We start from the raw sequence: 21,190 nt of genomic DNA, 5'->3' as shown, positions 1-21,190 counted from the left end.
ATAATACATAAACTTTACTATGTATCTAACATAATATATATCTAAATGCATATTAAAAGTTACGTATAAAAAATTCAAAAACAATTAGTAATTTGGAATGTGGAAAGTACAAAGGACACCACATAACAAATCCAAAAACAATTAGTAATTTGGAACGTAGAAAGTACAAAGGACACCACATAACGCAAATGTATTTTTTATTAAGGCCTCGTTTGGATCATTGGAATTGAATTCCATCCTAATAATCATAATTTAGACACAAATTAATTAAGCTAATATAATTGTATGTGGAATATAGTTGTATATTATAGTTGGTGATATGGGAGAGATACTTATATGCTGCACTTCTACTATAGAGAAGCGAGTCCAAGAGCGTGCTATAAGAATTGAATTCCATTCTAATAACCATATCTATAGAATCAATTTCCATCTCCCACCCCATGAATTTAAGATAGGCTTATATCTAAACTTTGAAAAGTTGTGGAATGCCACATTCCAACATAAATTAGCCTACTCCATTAAATAGATTCCAATTCCTTCAAAATGAAAGGAACCCAAACAGGACCTAAGAGTTGTGCTCTGTGCGAAACCAGGCTTAAACATAAAGTAGTGTAAAACACAAAAATTCAAAGTATTAGTGTACCTGATGGTAAGCCAACCATTGTATATACGAAATAGTTGTACACGTCACCTAAAGATAGCCTAACAGGTAACATATCCAAAGGATCAATATAGTACATATTCCAAAATTAATATGGATCCGCAAGTGAAAATTTTATTTATTGCATACTCATAGAGGTGCAGCGTTAGCCAAGACTTTGGAGGCAATTTTATAAATCAAATTGCAAAGGCTAATTGGTCGGAAATTGTTTAGTCGTTCAGCTTTAGTGACTTTAGGGATTATTAAAACAATAGTAGTGTCACACAAACCATCCGGAATATCATCACCCGCTTCACTTTTGTGCTAGAAAGAGTGAGGTCCCTAGGGAAGAACTGAAGTGAGGGGTTTGTCACCCTTTTAGCAATCCAGTGTGCGCTTGCCTGATAGAAACCCCCAACAAACATTCCATAGCAAACCACCGCTCTAAACGCCAACGATTCTCCCATCCGAATCTTGAGCTGGGTTACGTTTGGGTTTGCTGGTCTCCGCGCTCGTCAAAAGAAAAGTGTCCTGCGATGCATAAGAAACTCGCAGCAGATTAGGTGCTCATGAGCTCATCGCCTCATCCGATTAGTACTAAATCTGAGGTCGCCTTGGAAACGCCTTTGCAGTCAACACCGACTAGTCAAATGCGACAGGCCAGCGGGGCAGCGCGCGGGTCCGGGCACGAGGGACAACGACGGCGATACGTCAAAGCAAGCACACGGCGCAGCTCAAAGCGGACGCTGGTCGCCGGAATGCTGTCCTAGTCTTCCACGCGCCCACGCGGGGAGGAGGCAGGATAAACGCTGTCCTGTGGCACGCGGTGGTTGGCCTCAACTGGGCCAAGCAACTTGCCTCGCCGACGCCGACTCCGACGTGCCGGCGAGCAAGGCGCGGGCAGACATGGCGGCGCATTGATGGGAGGCAAATGGCTGACCGACCGTCCATAAGCTCGATAGCCATCGTGAAAAGTTCAGCGATGGTCTTTGTCTTCAACCAATTATTATATACTCCGTATATCAATATCAATTATCATTTATCAAGGCATCCAATTCAGGAAAAATAATCTACTATTGAAGCCATGAAGCAGTGCTCAAACCCAGGTGCGCCCATTCAGCTCTGTCACTATATTGCATAGTATAGGATAAAATTTTCAGCTCGAGGGAGAAAAAAACATAGGCAACAATTCGCATGGCATAAGCTGTGCCCACGTATAAGAGCATCTTGTTTCGTCAGATGTTTGATAGACCTGTATTTTATTGGTCAACTCCTCAAATTCAACCAATATCATTTCTTCAAGCAAAAGGTCGAAATGCTGAGTCATCTTCGTAATCTTCTTTTATATAAGATCATGGTGGTCTCTATTCCATCGGCACTATTTGGCAGCATTTTATATTCAGCCTGAATATTTCGATAATGCTTTATTTTAAGGGAGTTTCTGTTCCATGAAACTAAAACATGGCTCTGTGATAAAAGGCGGATACAGTCAACTGATTGAGATTGTAAAATGCCTTCCTTTCAGGGAAAAGTCTTGTGATTCCAATCCCAAGGAGGTAAATGGCGCACGAAGATATGACAGCGAAGCACGCGAAATTTTTGTGAACCTCCAGAAGGAAACCGCCATTTTGTAGGGTCAAAAGTATTTCACTTTCCTAGACGACGTAGCCACGGAGTTGACTTCTGCGCTTACCGTTTCAACGGACCGGTGGCCTCAGAAGATGCATACACTTGAGTTCGGAGCACGGGAATTTCCCCTTCCACAGGAACTCCGTATAAAACAATTCAAATGAAAACACATAGAGAAATCCATGTAATCTCAAATCTCAAAAGCTAGGTATTTAGAAAAAACAAAACGAATAGTAATTTGGGATGGAGGGAGTAGTTTGAATCGTTTCCCGTGGAATTGGCATCTTACAAAAATCAAGCATCGCACCGAAAGATGGGCCGAAGCTGATGTCAACAAGCAGTACTAGATCAACAGGACTGGCGTCATTAGCGGCCGCACCAAATCAGAAGCAATCTGCGAAGGAAGTACAGGCTACAGAGCACGAGTCTTTTTTGGACGAGAAAGCGGCCGTCTGTTTCCTAGCTGACCGTATTTTATTGTCAAATCCGTGTCGTCATCAGCGAAGGCTTTAGAGAAGGCACGCATTAGTCCATCAGAATCACGCTAGGCAAAAAGCGGTTATCTTCACTTGTTTATGTAGCAGCTCGCATGAGGCGATCACTGTCAGAGTGTATCACCAGCCTTACTCTTCTTTTAGGTCCCTGACAAGCACAAAAAACATGCGTGATTTGGATCAACTCGCCTTCGTCTGTACTTCCAGCAGACGAAATTTGTCCGCAAAATACAAAGATAAAACCGATGATGGATCCTTTAAAATCTAAAATCTAGATCATGTCACATCAAATCTTCGGAGGCTGATTAGGAGGACTAAACATAAGTTAATTATAAAACTAATTACACGGATGGAGGCTAATTCACAAGATGAATTTATTAAGCCTAATGAATTCATGATTAGCACACGTTTACGGTAGCATCACATTGTCAAATCACGGATTAATAAGGCTTAATAGATTCGTCTCGCAAATTAGCCTCCATCTAAGTAGTTTTGTAATTAGTCTATGTTTAATACTCCTAATTAGTATCTAAATATTCGATGTGACAGCTATTTTAATCCGGACTAAAGAAACACCCCTCGATAATCGATAAAAAAGAATCAGTCGGAATCCGACTCAAATTTTCAATTTCAAGAGTCTATCTCAAACAAGAGTTTCAGAAAACAAAATCTTCCTTACGATGGCAACTCTACGTTCCGTGTTCCAAACGTGCTCCTCTGGTATATTTTGCCAAATATAAAACTTCCTAAAAAATCCATGCCCTTTTATATTCGTACGTATTCAGATCCTTCCATTCCCAGGCTTCCCCTGCTTCCTCCCTCTTTCCTTGGCTTCATCCCATCTCCATCCTCTCCACGCGCTCTTAAACCCGCGGCAGCCATCGCTAGAGACTCTCCAAGTCCAAGAATCCATCCCAAGACCACCGAAATGGAGCTGAGGATGGCTCCAGCCTCGCCGCCAACGCCGCCGCCCGCGATGGACTTCCGGCTCGACAGCGCGGCCACGAGCCCGTACGCCACGGCGCCGTCCAGCCCAAGGGGGCGTCTCGTCCGGGACGAGGGAACGGCGGGCGGGTTGTTCTTGACGGCGCCGCCGTCGCCGAACCCGTTCGACCTCCTGCCACCGGCCACCCCGCGCCTCACCGGCGCCAACCCGTTCGACCTCTTCCAGCACTTCACCAGCGCGCCCGCCAGCCCACGGCGCGCCGCGGCCATATACGCGCACTTCGCTGAGGGGAACGGTGGGGATGGCGAGGAAGACGACGACGGCGACGAGGAGTTCCAGCCGCGCGGGTCGTACGCCACGGGCGGCTCGTCCGTGCCGTTCGACTGGGAGGAGAGGCCGGGGACGCCGAAGAGGGGGCTCGGCGGTGGCGCGGCCGCGAACGAGGCGGCGTGGGACACGGACTTCGAGTTCGGCACGATCGCCGACAAGGCCGCGCCGGCGGAGACGCTGACGACGGCCGACGAGCTCTTCGAGGAGGGGAAAATCAGGCCTCTGAAGCCGCGGCTCAAGACGGCCGAGGAGCCCAAGGTTCGCCCACTGAAGCCGCCGCCGGGGCTGCTCGACGGCGGGAGCGTCGCGTCATCGCCGCGGTCGCCGATGGCGAGGGGCGGCATGCGGTCCCCGCGGCGGCGGAGCAGAGTCGGCTCCGGTGTGGACTTCGACCCGTTCGCCGCCGCGCTGCTGGAGGCGACCAAGGCGCCCTCCCCGCTCGGCGGCAAAGAAGCCAACGGCGGCGTCGCCCCAGGCTCGCCGCCCAAGAAACTTGCCACGCGTCCCGCGTCGAGGAGCACCGGGTGGAGGAGGTGGCGGCTCAGCGACCTCCTCCTGTTCCGGAGCTCGTCCGACGGCGCCGGTGCCAACAACAAGCAGGAACCGATCTTCAAGCCGGCGCAACAGTTCGACGCGCCCGTCAAGAAGGCGTTCGCTCAGCCGGCGATGACGATCAAAGCCGGCGGCAAAGGCGACGACATGGGCAAGGCCAATAAGCACGGTAACAGGAGCGCGGCCGCGGCGGCGGAGAGCGTCGCTGGGTGCGCACGGCTGAGCCCGCTGCAGCGGCTGGCCAAAGGGCTCGGCTCGTACTCGTGGCACTACGGCCGCGGCATGGCGGCGCCGGCGACCAAGGGTTGAAAAATCCGAGTCGTCGGCCGTGTTGCTTTGCCCGGTTCTTGTCCATAAAAGACGCGATTTTTTCTCTTTTATTTTCTTTTCTTCTTTTTGCATATGTGAAACCATGTACAAGTGCATTTTGCCGCCAAGACTGTTCTTGGCGTTGGTTTCTCTCTCTTTGTGGAGCTTGACTATACTGTCGTGTCCTATCTGCAGAAGAGATCATACAATGATGCCGGAATATTTGTTAATTCTTATGGGTTAATGTGCTCTTGATCATTGGCATGGCCAAGTTTTTTTCCTCAAAACTTGTGATAAAGTTAGATTCTGCCTACAAAAAAGTGCTTCAATTATCAAAATGTAGCGTGCCTAGCATCATGAAGGTTGCATACAAAAACTACAGTAGCTGCTCCGCTATGTAGGTGTTTCTTTCATCACGGGTCGACTTGGGTTTCTCACTACAGCAAAAAAGAAGTCGTGCTACCTTATCGATATGGAACGTTCTGTGTGTATTGGAGGCTATGGACAAGGAGGCAACAATGGAGTCCATTTCTAAGAACACGAATAGTATGGTTTTGCTCTCCCCATTTTTTTCGGGTTTTTTGAGGAACTCCAATTTCTTAAACATTATTTAGTAAATACGGCTAGTTCCATCATTGATGCTGGATTTCGAATGAGAATCAGAATCCTGCGCACTTATCTCCACTGCCATTCCTTTTAAAGGTGCTTCCACCGAAATTCGTTTCCTCTTACCAAAGGAAAGGAGTACACACGGCACACCTTAGTAGTGCTCAGTGGCAGTGCTTAGTGTTGACCCATGTGAGTTTGTGGCCAGCAGTGGCCTCTATCCTCCTGTCTCGTCAGTTATATGAATACAGTACAAAAAAGTTTAGCGTGCCAAAAAACCACTAGTTTAGCACCCTCCCTGAACCATCAGTTTCCAAATCTAAGGTTCCATTGGCATCCTTTCATTTTAAAGGGATTAGAATCTAGGTTATTTGTCTTGGAACTTGCATTCCGCAATTTTTTGAAGTTTAGATATAAAATTATCTTAAATTTATGGGTGTGGGAGATAGAAATTGATTCTATAGATCCTTATGCAATGTTTCTAATGTGCAACTTATAGCACGTTCTTCGACTCGTTTCCCTATAGCGTGCATGATTCTAATGTGCAACTTATAGCACGTTCTTCGACTCGTTTCCCTATAGCAAAAGTGCAATACATAAGTATCTCTCCCGTATGATCAACAATAATATACAAATATATTCCACATAAAAGTATATTAACTTAATTAATTTATGTCTAAATTATGATTATTAGAATGAAATTCAATTCCAAAGATTCAAATGGATTCAAATGGGGCCTAAAAATTTTATGTTCCATCACAGTTTCGTAATACTCTACTAATGGAGGCTCGAAAGATTAATTTGCTCCTGATGGCTGCTATAGTTTCAGGACAGTGGCAAGAAAAATGCTCCTGAAGAACTTAAAAGGTATCAATACAATTAAATCCATTAAAAAGAGCTATTCCCTATTCGAAAGAAAAAGAAAAGATAAAGAGAAAAGGGATGGTGCCCTTTAGATGTACTCGTCTGAACACCTTTGCTCCGTACAAGGACATGCAACCAACGCAATGGGCAAATAAATGGCAGATATCTACCATTTTCTGCACTACATATGTGATGATCCAAAGGGAAGATTATCCTCGGCTGATCGTCAGTGACAATCATTAACTGGGCTCCCACAAGATACATTTTTCATATGTTATGATCCAAAGGGAAGATGTCGGCATAATCATTTAGTTGTTCTTAGGATGGAATTTTATCCCTTTTGTTTTGTTGTATAGATGTATCGGTTGTAGCCATTGGTAGTGCCAGTCGTATCCTGGTCGGCGGCTTGCTGCGAGCACGTCTGCGTAGGTCCGAATTAGCAGACAGAAAACTAATGCCTATCTTCTTCAACTTTTCCTGTTATTTTTAAACCAACAAAATTGGAAGCTTGTAGTGGCGCTTTAGTGCTACTCATGTCGTCGCTAGTGGTGTCTGAATTGGCTTAAGCAGGCCGCTCTTTGTTTCCTTGCCCTACAGGTCATCGGCATCAATCGTAACCCCAAGAAAAAGCCCGGGGTTATGGAGTAGGAGTAGGTGAGGAACAGTAACGATCTCTTTTCAAAAAAAAAAAAAAACAGTGACGAGCAAGTACAGTACGTGAGTACGTTACTGGTTCCAGTTGATGTAATAGCTGAATCTCTGTTTTGCATCCACAGTTAGCAGGCCCTCTGCGCCTCCTATCTGGAGGATTTTACCTTTCGGTAGTTTTGTCTGGGTTAAAAAACGACTTGAACTATGTTTGTAATTTCGTTGCTTTTGTAATGAAATTCGGGCGGAGCCTTAATGGAAAAAAAAAAGGAGAGAATGCCGTCGGTCGTGTTCACTTGAGGCCCCACCTCGTCGACGCCTCAACGGTGACATTCTTGATCCGCCTGTAAGCACAGTTTTATATAAGCAAATACGTGAATTTGATCCCGACAACTCTGATCGCCGGTCCTACTTCGTTCTACAGCCAGCCATTTTGTTTGTTGAATTGCTTGTTTATCGGGTCCGTGGGCCTGTGGCCAGCAGCGTGGTAGTAGGAGGCGAGCAGCTGCCGTTCTACGGCCCCAGCCCGCGCGTGCTTATTTTGACCGGACCAGTCGGATCGATCCCTCCTTCGGTGGCGCACGGCGCCGCGCCACCGTTTCGCCGGTCAAACGCGACGTGCCGGGCCCACGCGAGCCACGCGCGGAATCGTTTTTTTTTTTGTTGCCCCCGGCGAATAAAGCGGCCGCGTACGTGCGCGGCTGCCGTGCGACCCGAGTACCCGACCCTCGCGCATCGTCGAATCGAACGTGCCCATCATCTTTTCTTCTTCTTCAGAGAAAAAGAGGAGAAAGGACGATCCACACGTAGATCGAATCAAACACGCACGGGAACTTCTCGGCGACACGTCCGAAGCCGGGCTTTGGAGCGCCAATTCTTGGTTGGGCTTGCGGCGGCACCGGCGGCCGTGACCTGCCTCGCCCCGTGTAATCGGCGTTGAGGCGAGACCGTGAGAGATACGGGGTGGGTGGCTGGGTGCCACTGCCACCGTGACAGGGTTGGTGGGTGACCGGTGGCAGTCCATCCATGCTCGCGCCGTCAGGACGGGGCTCGATCGATGGCTCGGTTTCGTTCAACTCCCGCGGGGGCGTTAGTGCGTTACGTGTCCGGCTGCCTCGGCCTTGCCGACCAGACGCCTGGACGGGGAGGCCGGCGCGTACGCGGCTTGGCCAGCGGAGGCCGGAGCTGGTTGACTACTTGACTTGTGCTCGTGCCGCTGTGCCTGTGCGTGGTGGAGTTGCGAACTCGCGGGTATGGATAATAACGGGCACATTACCCGCGGGCAGAGGATTTACAGACCCGCGTCCGCAAGATAAATCTTGTACCCGTGCCTGCGCCCACCGCACATCATGAGCAAGAAGTTGTGCTTGCGCCCATCACCCGCAAGACAGTCTACCCGTGGGCACACCCGTGCCCACCAGGCAACCAGCACCTCCGGCTCTAGTGGCGTTGGGCGGAACCGGGCGTCAAGCGGCGGAGCAAGGACGGGCGGCGGGAAGTGGCGGGGAGCGAGGGCGGGCGGCGGAGAGGTGGCGGCAGGGAGGTGGGCGGGCAGAGAGGTTGCGATAGGGAGCGAGGGCGGCCGGCAGCTGGCGGTGAGCGACCGAGCGAGGGCGGGCGGCGGGGGGTGGCGGCAGCTGCCTAGTGTGTGGGGGCGGGGTGCAGGCGTGCGGCTGGGAGGATTGGAGGAATGAAGGAGAAAATCCTATAAATTGATTATATAGTTGTACATGGGGTTTGCATGTTAGGCACTATGTAGCGGGTTCGCGGGTACGGGTAGGATATTTTTATGCCCGTTAATTTTTTACCCGCGGGTACAAACTCAAACACGCATATGTACCTTTAGGCATAAAATAGAACCAGTATCCTCACCCTACCGGATTTTTTCCCACGGGCACGCGGGTAATTTGTGCTCGTTGCCATCTATACTTGCGGGTGAGAGACGAGTTGACCCCCAGCCGGGCCAGCACGGCGGATTTGAGTCGTTCGCTCCCGGCCGCTCCGCTAGCTGAGGCCAGGAAGCAGGAAACGGATGCCTGGACTGCAGGCAGCTCGGTGCTTTCACCTTGGTCACTGTCAACGGGGTAAGTGTGGGCGACGGTAGACGACGACTGTTCAGTGCAAGCCCACGACGTTTTCGTTTCCCTCCCCCACGGCCGAGCAGATTTCCTCCAGAACTTTTCCAGCGTTGCAGACCGGTTTTGCAGATCCGATCGTCATACGACACAAAGTACTTGTTTTCAGAGTAAAATGAGACCAAGCACAGAAAACTGAACGAGTCCAAAACACTAAACCAGAGAGAGCTGCCATGGCCAACTCCTCGGCGCGTCCTGCTTCAGATCTGAAACACAGAACACACTATCCACCATCCCGAAAACGGTCACTGCCATGTCTCGTTACGAGCATATGCATCCGCGAAAAATAATATGCGTTCATATTCTTTTACATCTGCAAACGGTCAGGAACACATGGTTGGCACAAAATGCAAACGGGTTGTTTCTGTAAGACCCTGCCCGTTCTTTCTCAGAACACCTTTTGTCAATATTTCTTACAACATCAGGCAGTGCAATCGTTTGGCCCGAACGGGGAGAGTAGCCTGGCAAGGATGATCACCTTAGTAAGTTCTGTATAATCCCATCAGCGGCTTCTCTCTATCCTCTACTCTCTTTCTCGCAGCCTCTCGGGCTTTGAGGGCTGCTTCCTCCTCCTTGGGGATCACCTTGGGCTTGCCATCCTCTCTCTTCCTCTTGTTAACAGCAACAGCAGATGGAGCAGGAGTGCCCTTGGTAGGTCTCATCGGGTTCAATGGCTTTGTGACAACCCTACCTGGAGCTGGACCTCCTTTAATAGCTGGAACAGCTGTTTCCGCAGCAGGAGGAGCTTTTGTTTGTGAAGTTGAGGATTGACCAACGTCTGTTTTGGAAGTTTGCACAGATTTGTAGGCCTCTTCTTGAGTAACCCATTTCCCTGCCAATTTTTGAAAAAAAAGCATCAAGGTAAGTGCCACAAAAACAGCTTTGGAGAAAGACTGGACTAAACCAATTATTCAGATATAATTGCGCATCTGCTTGATAATCACCTAAACCATCAGAATAATAGAAGCCGGAGTTTGAATCATAGTAAAGTCCAGTAGATTTGTCGTAGTAATATCCTGATGTTGAATCAAATACCCATCCTGCACATACCAGATTTAAGGAAACATTACCAAACAGAAAGAGAACATTGATGTAGCCAGTAGCATGACAGTCTATGGAAAGAATGCTTCATGGTTCATATCACTTGGGGCTTGGAAGTATAGTCTAAAAGGCTCTAAGGGGTTGGCTGGCTGTACTGTCAGATTGTCATTAGTATCCAGTGATCTAGGCAGCATATCTGCTAAGGTAGTGATCAAGTCAGCATATCTGCTAAGGTTGGTACATAACGTGAATTCGTGCACATGCAAGGTCAAATATGGAAAAATCGTCAAAGCAACTGAGGTTGAAATGATGTTGTAAAACAGTTTGTAGCACAACAATAGACTTTTGGGGTTGAAATAAGCATTTTATGTCTTCTTCACCGGTAAGGATAAACTTTGCAAGGACAACAGAAAATAGGAAAGCAAGGATATGTTTCTGGGCTAGAAGAAATAAATGTTTGAATGGTTGATTTAATTGCATAAGCTAGAACAACAGAAAGTATGAAAAGAAGGTTTCAGGGCTAGAAGAAATAAGTGTTTGAATGGTCGATTCAATTGTGTAAGCTCTACATCAAACAAGCGGCTTTTATAAACTAACAGTAACATGGCCACTTATCAGGCTACTTCTCAGTTCACCACTGTAAGTCTGGTGATGTGAGCTACAAGAATAAGGAAGATGATGCTAGAATACAAACGACGCATTGAACTAGAGTACTAAAGAATATACTGCATTGTTGATACATAGAAACAGGAAAACCGTACACAACCATCTCCAGGAGCTGCAGAAGTGTCTCCATCCACATTTCTCTGGCTATTCTCCAAATCCTTTTGATAGCTCTTTTTAGCTTTCTGCAGCAAAAAAAAAAGTAGAACATAATCAGGGATGATTCCATAGTTCACAAACCAATTGCAAGGGAAATTACAAAGCACAACAAAAAAGCACAAGGCATGAATATAAAGGCAAAAGGCAACAACCTCATGCTGCATCAATGCAGTAAATAAGGTCTTCTATGTAAAAAGCATTCTAGTTTACGATAGAATGGGGCAATCATATCCATATCACAGATGACATTGGATAAGGATAACATTGAAGCATAAAAAATGTGAATATGAGGACTTACTGCTTCGATCTGCTGAAGGGCTCGGGCAGCTTGCTGCTGTTCCTTGTCCTTTGCATCACTCTCCTTTTGCATCGTCGATAATCTTTTGGTGACATTGTCCTTGTGACGCTTACCAAGTTCATGTGTTCTGATGCTGAAGGGATTGTTAGCTATAAAAATCTTGCAGAAGTCGCACCATTTGTTTCCTTGGCTCACCCAATACTGAAACAAGGCAGGTAAAGGAGAAGTCATTATTCAAAATCCTAACTTGCACAACTTGATGTTCTCAGTAATCGCAGAGTTTAACAACATAACAGTCAGAAGATTCCATACAACATTTTAAAGAGCCAAAGAAACTTGTTATTCCTTTTTACCAGCGCTAAGCATTATATCTTCTAATACTATCATTTACTCAGAATGAGACTACAATTTCGGCACAATGCATTGGTGTTCTCATTGTCTAGCATCCACTTAAAATCACTACAAAGCAAATCACAATTGAAAACAAATAATTGAGCAGCGGGTAACATCCGCCAAAACAATAAGACCTAGCTGGCAATTCTGTCCCAAACAGCAAACCTAAGATGCGTGAGGTACCCCACATCATAACCCCATCAAAGGGCCGTAATCTCTGCAGTTCTGCCTCACGAAGCCATATACTTTCTACTCTACTGTGGCATCGGACAGTGCCAAAGCATCCCCAGGCACAAGCACGCGCAGCTAACCCTAATCTGCAGAGAACCCAGGGACACGAAGCAACCACGCGAGGTCCAAGCTAGTACCACCCAGCCCCGCAAAAGTTTGCCTCCCTGTGGCGGCGGCGCAGATCGCCTAATGACCCCAAACAACGCCGCGATTTCGCTCGAATCGGATCGGAGATCACGGGGAATTTGACGCGGCCTCGAACATCGTGGGAAGCAGGGAAGGGGGAGTACCTCCGTCATGGCGGCGGGCAGGGGATCCGCGCGAAGGGGATACGAAGCTCCGCCACTGGCAGCGGGAGATCACCGGCTCAGCCGAGCAGGGCGCGGATTGGCGCGGCTCGTGGGGGGCGGCGCGGCAGCCGTCAGGAGAGGTGCGTCCGAGGAGGTTATTTCTGCGGACGTGGGGACGGGCAAAAGGGGCAAGAGCAACTCCAAGACACTCCTTTAAAATTACCCAAAAATTTGAGGGGAAAAAACTCACCAAAATCTTATTTAAAGGAAAAAAAACTCACCCTAACGGTTCCCTCATCCTTCGTGTAAAAATACGTGGAAGCGAAAAACACCTCCGTCACCTCGCATATACGCGAGAAACCGATCCTTCCCCAATCCACTGCGTTCGGGATCACCCCTCCATTGCGTCGCAGAACTTCGATGGATGGTGGACGGCGTGCGGAGCCCCTTCTATGTCGGAGCTGAGCGGCCGAGCTTGAGGGGCGTGCTCGCTGGGTGAGCCGAGCTTTGCTGGGGGCCGCGTCGCCGGCCGGGCAAGCTAGGATCCGCCGCTAGCCAGGCGAGCAGGAGCTCTTTCGCGGCGGCGCGCCGTCGGTCGGGCTGTTAGAGTCCGCCGTCGGCCGGGCAAGCAGGAGCTCCTCCGCGCGCGAGGGGGGGTCGCTGGCCGAGCGAGTATGGGCGTCGATTGAGAGAGATCCTAGCGAGAGGATAATAATGCAGGCGAAATAAAAAGAAAGCCATGGAGAATGACAGGCGGGAGGCACCCGTGTTGCCGACGGAGGAGGCCACCTTGCTCGCCGAGGTGCTCTGAGGTGCCACGTCGTAGCTGAGAGCTCCTACCTTGACCGCTGATTTTCGTGGTTCACGTGCTGATGTGGCTAGTTTTGAAGTATTGGGAAGTTTATTATTGGAGATCTGTTGTGGGATGATATGATTTTGGGAGAAAATTTTTAGTAGAGTTCTTTTGGGAAATATTTTTTGACTCCTAGAGTTGCTCTAAGAAAGATTTTAGAATTATACCTACATATTTGTTATTGATGCGAGGATTAATCTACACTTTTGCTATTTTTCTAATGTGACGAGCTATGTCCTCACTCTAGGATGAACCGAGCATGACAAATGACCATTGCCCTTGCTTTCCTCCTGTTAGCCATCAATTCTACCTTCTCCAGCCACTTACGTGTGGGACTCACACGTCAGGATCATCCTCAACCTCCTGTCACATCCTCCCGTGCGTACGCCGCTGCAGCACTCCAACATATCCTCGGTCGCCGCGCTCCGGTAGGCCCCGCGCGTCCGTCCCCTGCGCCGTCCGCCACAGCCGCCCTCCAGCCCAGCCCCGCGCGTGCGCCGTCCGTTGCTACCGCGCTCCGGCGGCCCCGCGCGTTCAGCCCCGTGCATCGTCGGCCGCTGTCCTCCAGTCCGGCCACGCGCAAGCGCCGTGACGCCGTCCACCGCCTCCACTGCCTCCCTCCAGTTCGGCACTTATGGTATAGCTTTGCTTCGTTGGGAACAAAGCACGGAGGAGAGAGATGAGCTACCGCCACTTTCTTTTTTCAACAGAAATTGTCAAATTGGAGTAGGGAAAATTAATTAGATGGAGGTGCACGAGCCGACCCGATCTTCCATGCTGTCTACGGGAGCCGCCACCAGATGACCAGAGGTCCATCGCCCCTCCCCCAGGTATGGCACTGTCGCTGCCCGAGGCCAGAGCCGCACCCCCAGGCTCCTCGACCGCCGCCACCTCGTGCACCGTCTGCCCCCAGTCCGCCCCCGCGCTTGTTGTTGGCCTCCGCCACACTCCGGCCGGCCCCGCAACAAGCTGACCTGCCACCGGGCAGTGAGGAGGAAAGGAGCTGCGGGAGGTTGGAGATGATCTTGACGTGTGGGTCCCACACGTAAGCGGCAGGAGAAGCGCCGGGAGTAAAAGGATAAGACCAGGGGCACGGGAGTCATTTCGTGTCACGAATCCAGCGTGGATGGGTGACTTGGCGCGCCAGGACAAAATGACAATTTTGTTGCTACTTCTCTCCGGTAGCAAATACGTGGGCGGTGTCAGCAGGTTGCACTAATTCTTGCAGCAACCGTATGCCCGCCTCTCGCGAATGCGTGAAGCGTTCGATGTTCATGGACCGAAGCAAGAAGGGATTCCAATCAGAGACGCAGAGTTGAATATTTTAAGACTCACTTCACTTACCAGTGAGCAGGAGCACACTGAGTTCCACCGCTCCGCCGCGCAATCTCTCTTCATCCACGCTCGCGAGCTTTCCCCCGCCGCTCGCAACCTGACTGCGGGTCCGCGGCGATGCATCCCCAGGAGGCCTCAGGCGCCGCCGAGAAGGCGATCGCGCCGTACGGGTCCTGGGAGTCGCCGATCACCGCCGCCGCCGTCTCCGCCGCCGGGCGGACCGTCGAGGGGCTCGCCGTCGCCGGCGACGGCCGTCTCGTCTGGGTCGAGAAGCGCCCGGAGCAAGGAGGGTACGCGAAACCATCCACGGCACGCACTCCCATTTTTTCTCCTTTCCTTTTTGCCGCGCCCAAATCTTGGAAGAACCCGTCGTGTCCGGTGAGTTTATCCGAACTCTGAAGCTTGTTGCTATTTCGTCAGGGCCTCGGTTCTTGTGAGGGAGGCGGCGGAACCGCGCCGTCAAGCGCTGGACGTGACGCCGCAGGGATTCGCGGTGCGGACTCTCGCCCAGGAGTACGGCGGTGGATCTGGGGCATTCGCCGTGCAAGGGGACACCGTCGTGTTCTCTAACTACACCGACCAGCGTCTCTACAGGCAAACCATCGGAGGTACGGAGTTCAGGCTTAGCTATTGCCATGGACCATGGTCACTCGCTTGTGTGGTTACTAGTTACCAACTTACCGTCGAGATGCATTATCTCAACAACGTACGCCGCCCCTAAACATTTAACGCTAATCTCCTTGATATGCATCATGTGGACTCCTAATTGTACTTTTAGCAATCAGTTCACATCAATGTTGGGATATCCATGCTCTAGGCGTTCAAAGGACACATTGGAGTACTGAAAGTAACTTAGGGGGTGTTTGGATCCTGGAGCTAAAGTTTAGTCCGTGTCACATCGAATATTCGGATGCTAATTAGGAGGACTAAACATGAGCTAATTACAAAACTAGTTGCAGAACCCCTAGGCTAAATCGCGAGACGAATCTATTAAGCCTAATTAATCCATCATTAGCGAATGTTTACTGTAGCACCATATTGTCAAATCATGGACTAATTAGGCTTAATAGATTCGTCTCGCGATTTAGCCTAGGGATTGTGAAATTGATTTTGTAATTAGCCTATGTTTAATACTCCTAATTAGTGTCCAAACATTCGATGTGACAGGGGCTAAAGTTTAGCCCGGGGATCAAACACTCCCTTAGCTTTTGTTCCGTTTTTGAACCGTAACCTAACTTTGAGTTTCCTTATATTGGTTATACAAACACCGGGTTGTCTCTTTATAGCGCTTCTTCGACCTCTTATGTACTCCCTCCGTCCAGCAATTTAAGGCATATTGTGTTTTCAAAAAGTCAAAGTTTGCAAATTTTTACCAACAATTAGTCAAATTATATGCATGTTTAGTGTACAAAAGTTGCATCAACAGGTTCATATTTGAATTACTTTAAAAAATAGTGTAACTGTGTCAGAGAAATCAATGGTCAAAAATTACTTTGAAGACATTCTCGTTTTAAAAGATGCCTTAGTGCATGGTTGGATGGAGGGAGTAATATATATAAAAAAATAGTTGTAACTGATCTAACAGAATATTTTACTTGTTGGGTTTACCTGTTTCAGATAGCTCGCCACTACCGCTGACACCAGATTATGCCGGATCAGAAGTCCGCTATGCAGATGGTGTCTTTGATCCTCACTTCCATCGTTATGTAACTATAATGGAAGGTGATTAGAAGCTATTTCCTGTACCGTGTCAATTGTGCTACCTACAGATTTTCACTTGGTATTAAGAACAATCCAATTTGACTGTAGATCATCGCGACAGTAGCTCAGATCCCGTCACAATCACAACCATTGCTGCTGTAAAAATAAGTGATCGAGATGTTAATGGTAACGAGCCCTTTCGTTCATGTACCTAGTGCAGTAAGTTGTGCTTAAGTTCTTTTGGACTATTTGTGAAAAAGTTTTCAATTTCTGCCTCAGAACCAACCATACTGGTCAGTGGCAATGACTTTTATGCCTTCCCACGCATTGATCCATCTGAAAAACGTATGGCATGGATCGAATGGAGTAACCCGAACATGTCATGGGATAAATCACAACTATGGGTTGGATATTTCTCTGAAAAAGGGTAATGTCTACATGCTTTGTGTTTTGCAGTTCTTGCTGAAAGAAATAAATGTTCTACTCTACAGGCTAAGGAATTTTTTGGTCCTTTCTCATTGTATATTTGTGAATGAGCATGAAATCGTTCATACCTACTAGCAAAATCTGCAGCACAAGCCCGCATTTTATACCACTGTATACTTATTTTTAGGGGAACAACTCAATACTTACAGACAATTCACAGCAAGTGCTGATCTGCTTGAGATTGTATTTACATATTTTAAGTTGATGTGCTATTTGGAACATAGGTTGTTGGTTGCAGTTCCTTTTTTTTTCCCTGAACAAAACAGACTGCGCCTGAGAGGCCTTCTACCCAGGTGCTTGCAGGTCATGTGAGTACCTCCCTAAAGGGTTCGGTACTCCCCTCTCTTAAGGCATAGTGAGGGACTTCTTCTCCCTGTGGTCAAGGTTGTTTTAACAAAAAAAGAGCAATGCTTGAGTTGCATTGTGCTTTAAGTATGCATCAACACGGCATAGTTTTTCTTCCAAGCTTTACACATTTATTGCCATTTATTATCTGCAGAGAAGTGCATAACCGAATTTGTATTGCTGGTGGAGACCCAGCATTGGTAGAATCTCCTACTGAACCCAAGTGGTCCGCAAAAGGTATGTGTTTTGAATGTAATGATTAATGCTTTTACTTGCGAATTAATTTTTTTCCGCATGAATAGTTTTCGTTCTACATGTCAAAATTATTCAATAGGTTTAAATTCACTAAAAATCTTGTTAATTGAATCAATTTTTTCTTTAGGGGAGCTTTTCTTCATAACAGATCGGCAGAGTGGATTTTGGAATATCTATAAATGGGTATAATTTTCTGACACTTGCACCTTTTTCTATTCAGTTGCCTAGTGATCTGGTTGTGTTCATACTTCCGACGTTGCTGAACTATGTAATTAGAGAATGGAATGGGGCATACTGTCTGTATTGTTCCAGTGACCCTCTTATAACTAATCTTTTCTATATTTATTTCTGGCACCTATTTGTTCAGTCTCTATTTCTTCTGTTTTTAACAAATTATAACCTTTTACATAATATGTGCCTTTCCACAGAAACAATTATGATAAACCACTTGCATATTGACTATTGAGTTATTTTGTCAACTCCATCACGTAGGTTAGTAGTAACACTTTCATTGATAGCCTAATACTAAGATGCTCTCAACTTGGAGGGTTGTAATTGAACATAAATTATATAAATATCTGAATTTTTTTTGCTGGAAAAATCTTGCTTTCTTGCTATTGGTACAGGATGAGCAGAGCAATGTGGTAATTCAATTGTATGCTTTGGACGCTGAATTCTCAAAACCAATGTGGGTTTTTGGTGCCAGCTCCTATGCTTTCCTGGGAAAAGATGACTCGAGTCTCAAAATCATTTGCTGTTACAGGTTTTCACATTTCTTGTGTTTGTTATATTTGTAGGTGAATTTTTTGTATGTATTTCATAAGAGTAAGCATGCTTGTTTGTTCCCAGACAAAATGGAAGATCATATGTTGGGGTGCTTGACCCTGGTTCAGGGTCCTTTTCAACACTTGACATTCCCTTCTCTTCTGTAACTAACATAGTAAGTACAAAAGTCTGATGAGCTGCCTTAAAAACTAGTTGAAGACCTACTGTGATGTAATATATCGTACTGCTAGATTACGTTCTTAGTCCTTAAATGTGTTAACATGGTGACTCTTTAATTCGAATCATGATAATTTTCCAGGTTTCAGGAGATGAATGCTTCTATATTGAAGGTGCATCTGCTAATCTTCCAGAATCAATAGCAAAGGTTTGACTATCTTAATTTACTGATTGTCTCATGCCAAGTATTGGAACTGAAATTCTGCACCATCGTTCTCTTTGTGCCAGGTAACTCTGGATGAAAAGAGGAAAGTGACTGCTGATTTCTCTCTAGTTTGGTCCTCCTCAGAGGATGTAACAAAACATAAATCCTATTTTAGCGTGCCTGAATTTATCAAGTTTCCTACTGTAATTCCTGGACAGCATGCATATGCTTATTTCTATGCTCCTTATAATCATAGTTTCCAAGGTTCATCCAATGAAAAACCTCCATTATTGGTCAGGACTCATGGTACAGTTCTTGTCCTTTTCTTTAAGATTCCAAAAGCACATCAACGGCTGTTTTCTGTATTAGTTTGTGTGCTTTTTTTACGTTTTCATTGATTATATTGTAGCAGAACCTTTCAGCAAATGATGTTCAATTTCATTTCATATTTTCTAGTATAATTTGAACGAGAAGTTTCTGTGTTCTATATATTTACACATAATGTCAGTGCTCTGATGGAATTATGATGATAAAAACCATTCAATGATTCTAACTGACTTGATTTACCACTTACCAAATTACAAGGGTAGTGAAATAAATCTTTTTTGTCCAGTTGCTTAATAAAGCAGCACTGTAATCCTTTTACATCACTGCAATTGTTTAGGTGGACCTACCGAAGAAGCACGTGGGGTTCTGGATCTTAATGTGCAGTACTGGACGAGCAGAGGATGGGCACTAGTTGATGTCAACTATGGGGGAAGCTCAGGTATTTTGTTCTCTCTAGGCTCAGCTAAACTCTGACAAAGAACCCTGCATTCTTCCTACATGCAAATCTGATGCATTAATTATTCAAAATGATGCATTGCCATCCTGAGCTCAGAACATGATTTACATCCTCTTATTTACGAGCACCTTATCCTATTTGCTATTAAAGATTTTGGTGGTGAATCTGCTGGCGATTGTCCATTTCCTTCTTGTTTCTTCTCTTTCTTGAAGGCTATGGGAGAGAATATCGAGAGAGGCTTTTAGGGCAATGGGGTGTTGTTGATGTCAATGATTGCTGTAGTTGTGCTACATTCCTGGTATGGCTTGTTTGGACTGACAAACCCTTTTCGTAATTCATGTACAGGCTGTAATCTACATTTACAGTGGGTACTAAGAAAATATGAATTGATATATGCTTACATGGTTACACCATGCTGATTATTAAGGTGGAAACTGGAAGAGTAGATGGGAAACGGCTTTGCATAACTGGAGAATCTGCTGGTGGATTCACAACTTTAGCTTGCCTTGCTTTCAGACAGACATTCAAGGCTGGTTGTTCTTTATACGGGGCAAGTTTCCATTGCCATTTTTCTCCCATTTGGCTGCAGCTTAATCCAACTATACTTATTCATGTGGGGTTGTGCTGTGTTTATAAGCAGATTGCTGACTTAACTTCATTGAGGGCAAGTTCGCACAAGTTCGAGGCGTGCTACACTGATAACCTTGTTGGTATGGAATTTTGCACTCGTCTATATTTTAAGGTGGCTATCCAAATTCTTTTCGTGGCTGTATTGACGCCATCACTTTGCCTTCAATATTCCAGGGAACAAACAGGCTTACTTTGAGAGAGCACCAATAAACTTTGTTGACAAATTTACGTGCCCACTGATTTTGTTTCATGGATTGGAAGACACAGTAAGGCTATAATACCTGAACTTACCTAGTTGATTGAGGATATGCTAACCCAAATCGATTTTCATAATATGTCTGAAAATCCCTAACTATTTAATATCATTTCTGTAGTTTATTTTTTATATTTCACTAATCATCAGGGGTATGGGAACATACGCTTAACACAACATCTATCTAGCGCTGAATTAAATCAAACTATTAATCGTTGATGAGGGAATAAATGAACTGCTCGGGATGACTTCCCAGTGTGTTGTCTTTCCCATTGTTACCATGCAAGTGTTTAAGCTATTCGATTTGGGTTCTGCTCTCTTTACCAACTTCAATTATCCGCAGGTTGTGCAACCAGATCAGACAACGAAAATATACAGGGCCATAAAGGACAAAGGCCTTCCCGTTGCTTTAGTTGAGTATGAAGGGGAACCACATGGTTTTCGCAAGGTCTAACGATTACTCTCTGCTTTTCTATCTCTTTAGTCCTTATACACCGAACCTACGTGTCACATTCATTATGGGCAGTAAAATACTGAAGTTCTGTACTAGCTTTGCTATTTAGTGTACTATAAAAGGTCACTATCCGTTGCTGTTCTCTATCAAGGTTTTTTTGATGAAATGTTCTCTATCAAGTTAGCATTTTAATTAGTAGGACACAGTTGAATTTGTACTCTGCAACTGCGGATGGCTCATACCTGACGTGCGTTCCTTTGAACAGGCTGAGAACATCAAATTCACCTTGGAGCAGGAGATGATGTTCTTCGCAAGATTAGTGGGGAAGTTCAAGGTGGCTGATGACATAACACCAATCAAGATTGAAAACTTTGATTAGTCCTTTGCAAACGTTTTAAACAGCAGCAATCTGCGTACTGTGTAATAATCCACTGCTCAACTACAAGGCAGCTTGTGGAGCAAGTGTCCTTCCTAGCTGCGCGTGTGCCTACGTATACGAGCAGTAATGAAAGCAAAGCTTTGCGTAGCTTTTCCCTGATGTTGGTTTGTTAATTTTTCATGTTCCACGATTTGTTGGCATGCGAACAGAGAAACATCTCTATTTAACTGTGATTTAGTTTTGCTAACGTGAGTTGGCTGTGATTCGTGGACTGCTTTGGGATGGAATTTGAAAGGCTGTTGAAAACACTACAAAACCCTCTGGAGTTCCTTTTAGACAC

General features: G+C 46.5%; 3 protein-coding genes across 4 annotated transcripts; 2 read left to right on the top strand and 1 right to left on the bottom strand.

Moving 5' to 3' along the window:
• Positions 1-3,553: 3,553 nt before the first annotated feature.
• On the top strand, positions 3,554-5,130 carry LOC117851605 (uncharacterized). Its single transcript, XM_034733445.2, has one exon. The coding sequence runs from the start codon at positions 3,692-3,694 to the stop codon at positions 4,898-4,900; it is 1,209 nt and encodes a 402-aa protein (XP_034589336.1). The 5' UTR covers positions 3,554-3,691; the 3' UTR covers positions 4,901-5,130.
• A 4,256-nt stretch (positions 5,131-9,386) lies between these two features.
• On the bottom strand, positions 9,387-12,426 carry LOC117854143 (zinc finger protein ZOP1). Its single transcript, XM_034736440.2, has 5 exons — positions 12,229-12,426; positions 11,315-11,515; positions 10,961-11,042; positions 10,098-10,193; positions 9,387-9,985 (listed from the first exon to the last, which is right to left on the bottom strand). The coding sequence occupies exons 1-5, from the start codon at positions 12,235-12,237 to the stop codon at positions 9,633-9,635; spliced, it is 741 nt and encodes a 246-aa protein (XP_034592331.1). The 5' UTR covers positions 12,238-12,426; the 3' UTR covers positions 9,387-9,632.
• Positions 12,427-13,564: 1,138 nt separating this feature from the next.
• Positions 13,565-21,097, top strand: LOC117852167 (dipeptidyl-peptidase 5). Of its 2 annotated transcripts, XM_034734144.2 has the most exons (18): positions 13,595-14,706; positions 14,837-15,024; positions 16,034-16,138; positions 16,226-16,303; positions 16,397-16,544; positions 17,103-17,185; positions 17,331-17,386; positions 17,830-17,966; positions 18,053-18,143; positions 18,288-18,353; positions 18,434-18,656; positions 19,015-19,116; positions 19,347-19,432; positions 19,562-19,684; positions 19,775-19,844; positions 19,939-20,030; positions 20,361-20,465; positions 20,737-21,097. In XM_034734144.2, the coding sequence occupies exons 1-18, from the start codon at positions 14,534-14,536 to the stop codon at positions 20,848-20,850; spliced, it is 2,040 nt and encodes a 679-aa protein (XP_034590035.1). In that variant the 5' UTR covers positions 13,595-14,533; the 3' UTR covers positions 20,851-21,097. The 2 variants fall into 2 exon arrangements, with proteins under 2 accessions (XP_034590034.1, XP_034590035.1); XM_034734143.2 differs by having other exon boundaries at positions 13,565-14,706; positions 19,562-19,844.
• Positions 21,098-21,190: the final 93 nt, after the last annotated feature.

Source organism: Setaria viridis, chromosome 4, assembly GCF_005286985.2.
Source record: "Setaria viridis chromosome 4, Setaria_viridis_v4.0, whole genome shotgun sequence".
NCBI classification, from domain to species: domain Eukaryota; kingdom Viridiplantae; phylum Streptophyta; class Magnoliopsida; order Poales; family Poaceae; genus Setaria; species Setaria viridis.
Note: the sequence above shows the minus strand (reverse complement) of the source record. Positions and strands in the feature narration are given on the sequence as shown.

Excerpts from the sequence above, each read along its gene's own strand:
- LOC117851605 (XM_034733445.2), top strand. The coding sequence starts at position 3,692 with ATGGAGCTGAGGATGGCTCCAGCCTCGCCGCCAACGCCGCCGCCCGCG.
- LOC117854143 (XM_034736440.2), bottom strand. Across the intron at positions 10,194-10,960 it reads TTCTGCAGCTCCTGGAGATG|GATGGGTATTTGATTCAACA; the intron begins GTTGTGTACGGT and ends TGGTATGTGCAG. Across the intron at positions 9,986-10,097 it reads CTATTATTCTGATGGTTTAG|GGAAATGGGTTACTCAAGAA; the intron begins GTGATTATCAAG and ends AAAAATTGGCAG.
- LOC117852167 (XM_034734143.2), top strand. The coding sequence starts at position 14,534 with ATGCATCCCCAGGAGGCCTCAGGCGCCGCCGAGAAGGCGATCGCGCCG. Across the intron at positions 15,025-16,033 it reads CTACAGGCAAACCATCGGAG|ATAGCTCGCCACTACCGCTG; the intron begins GTACGGAGTTCA and ends TACCTGTTTCAG. Across the intron at positions 20,031-20,360 it reads TTCATGGATTGGAAGACACA|GTTGTGCAACCAGATCAGAC; the intron begins GTAAGGCTATAA and ends AATTATCCGCAG.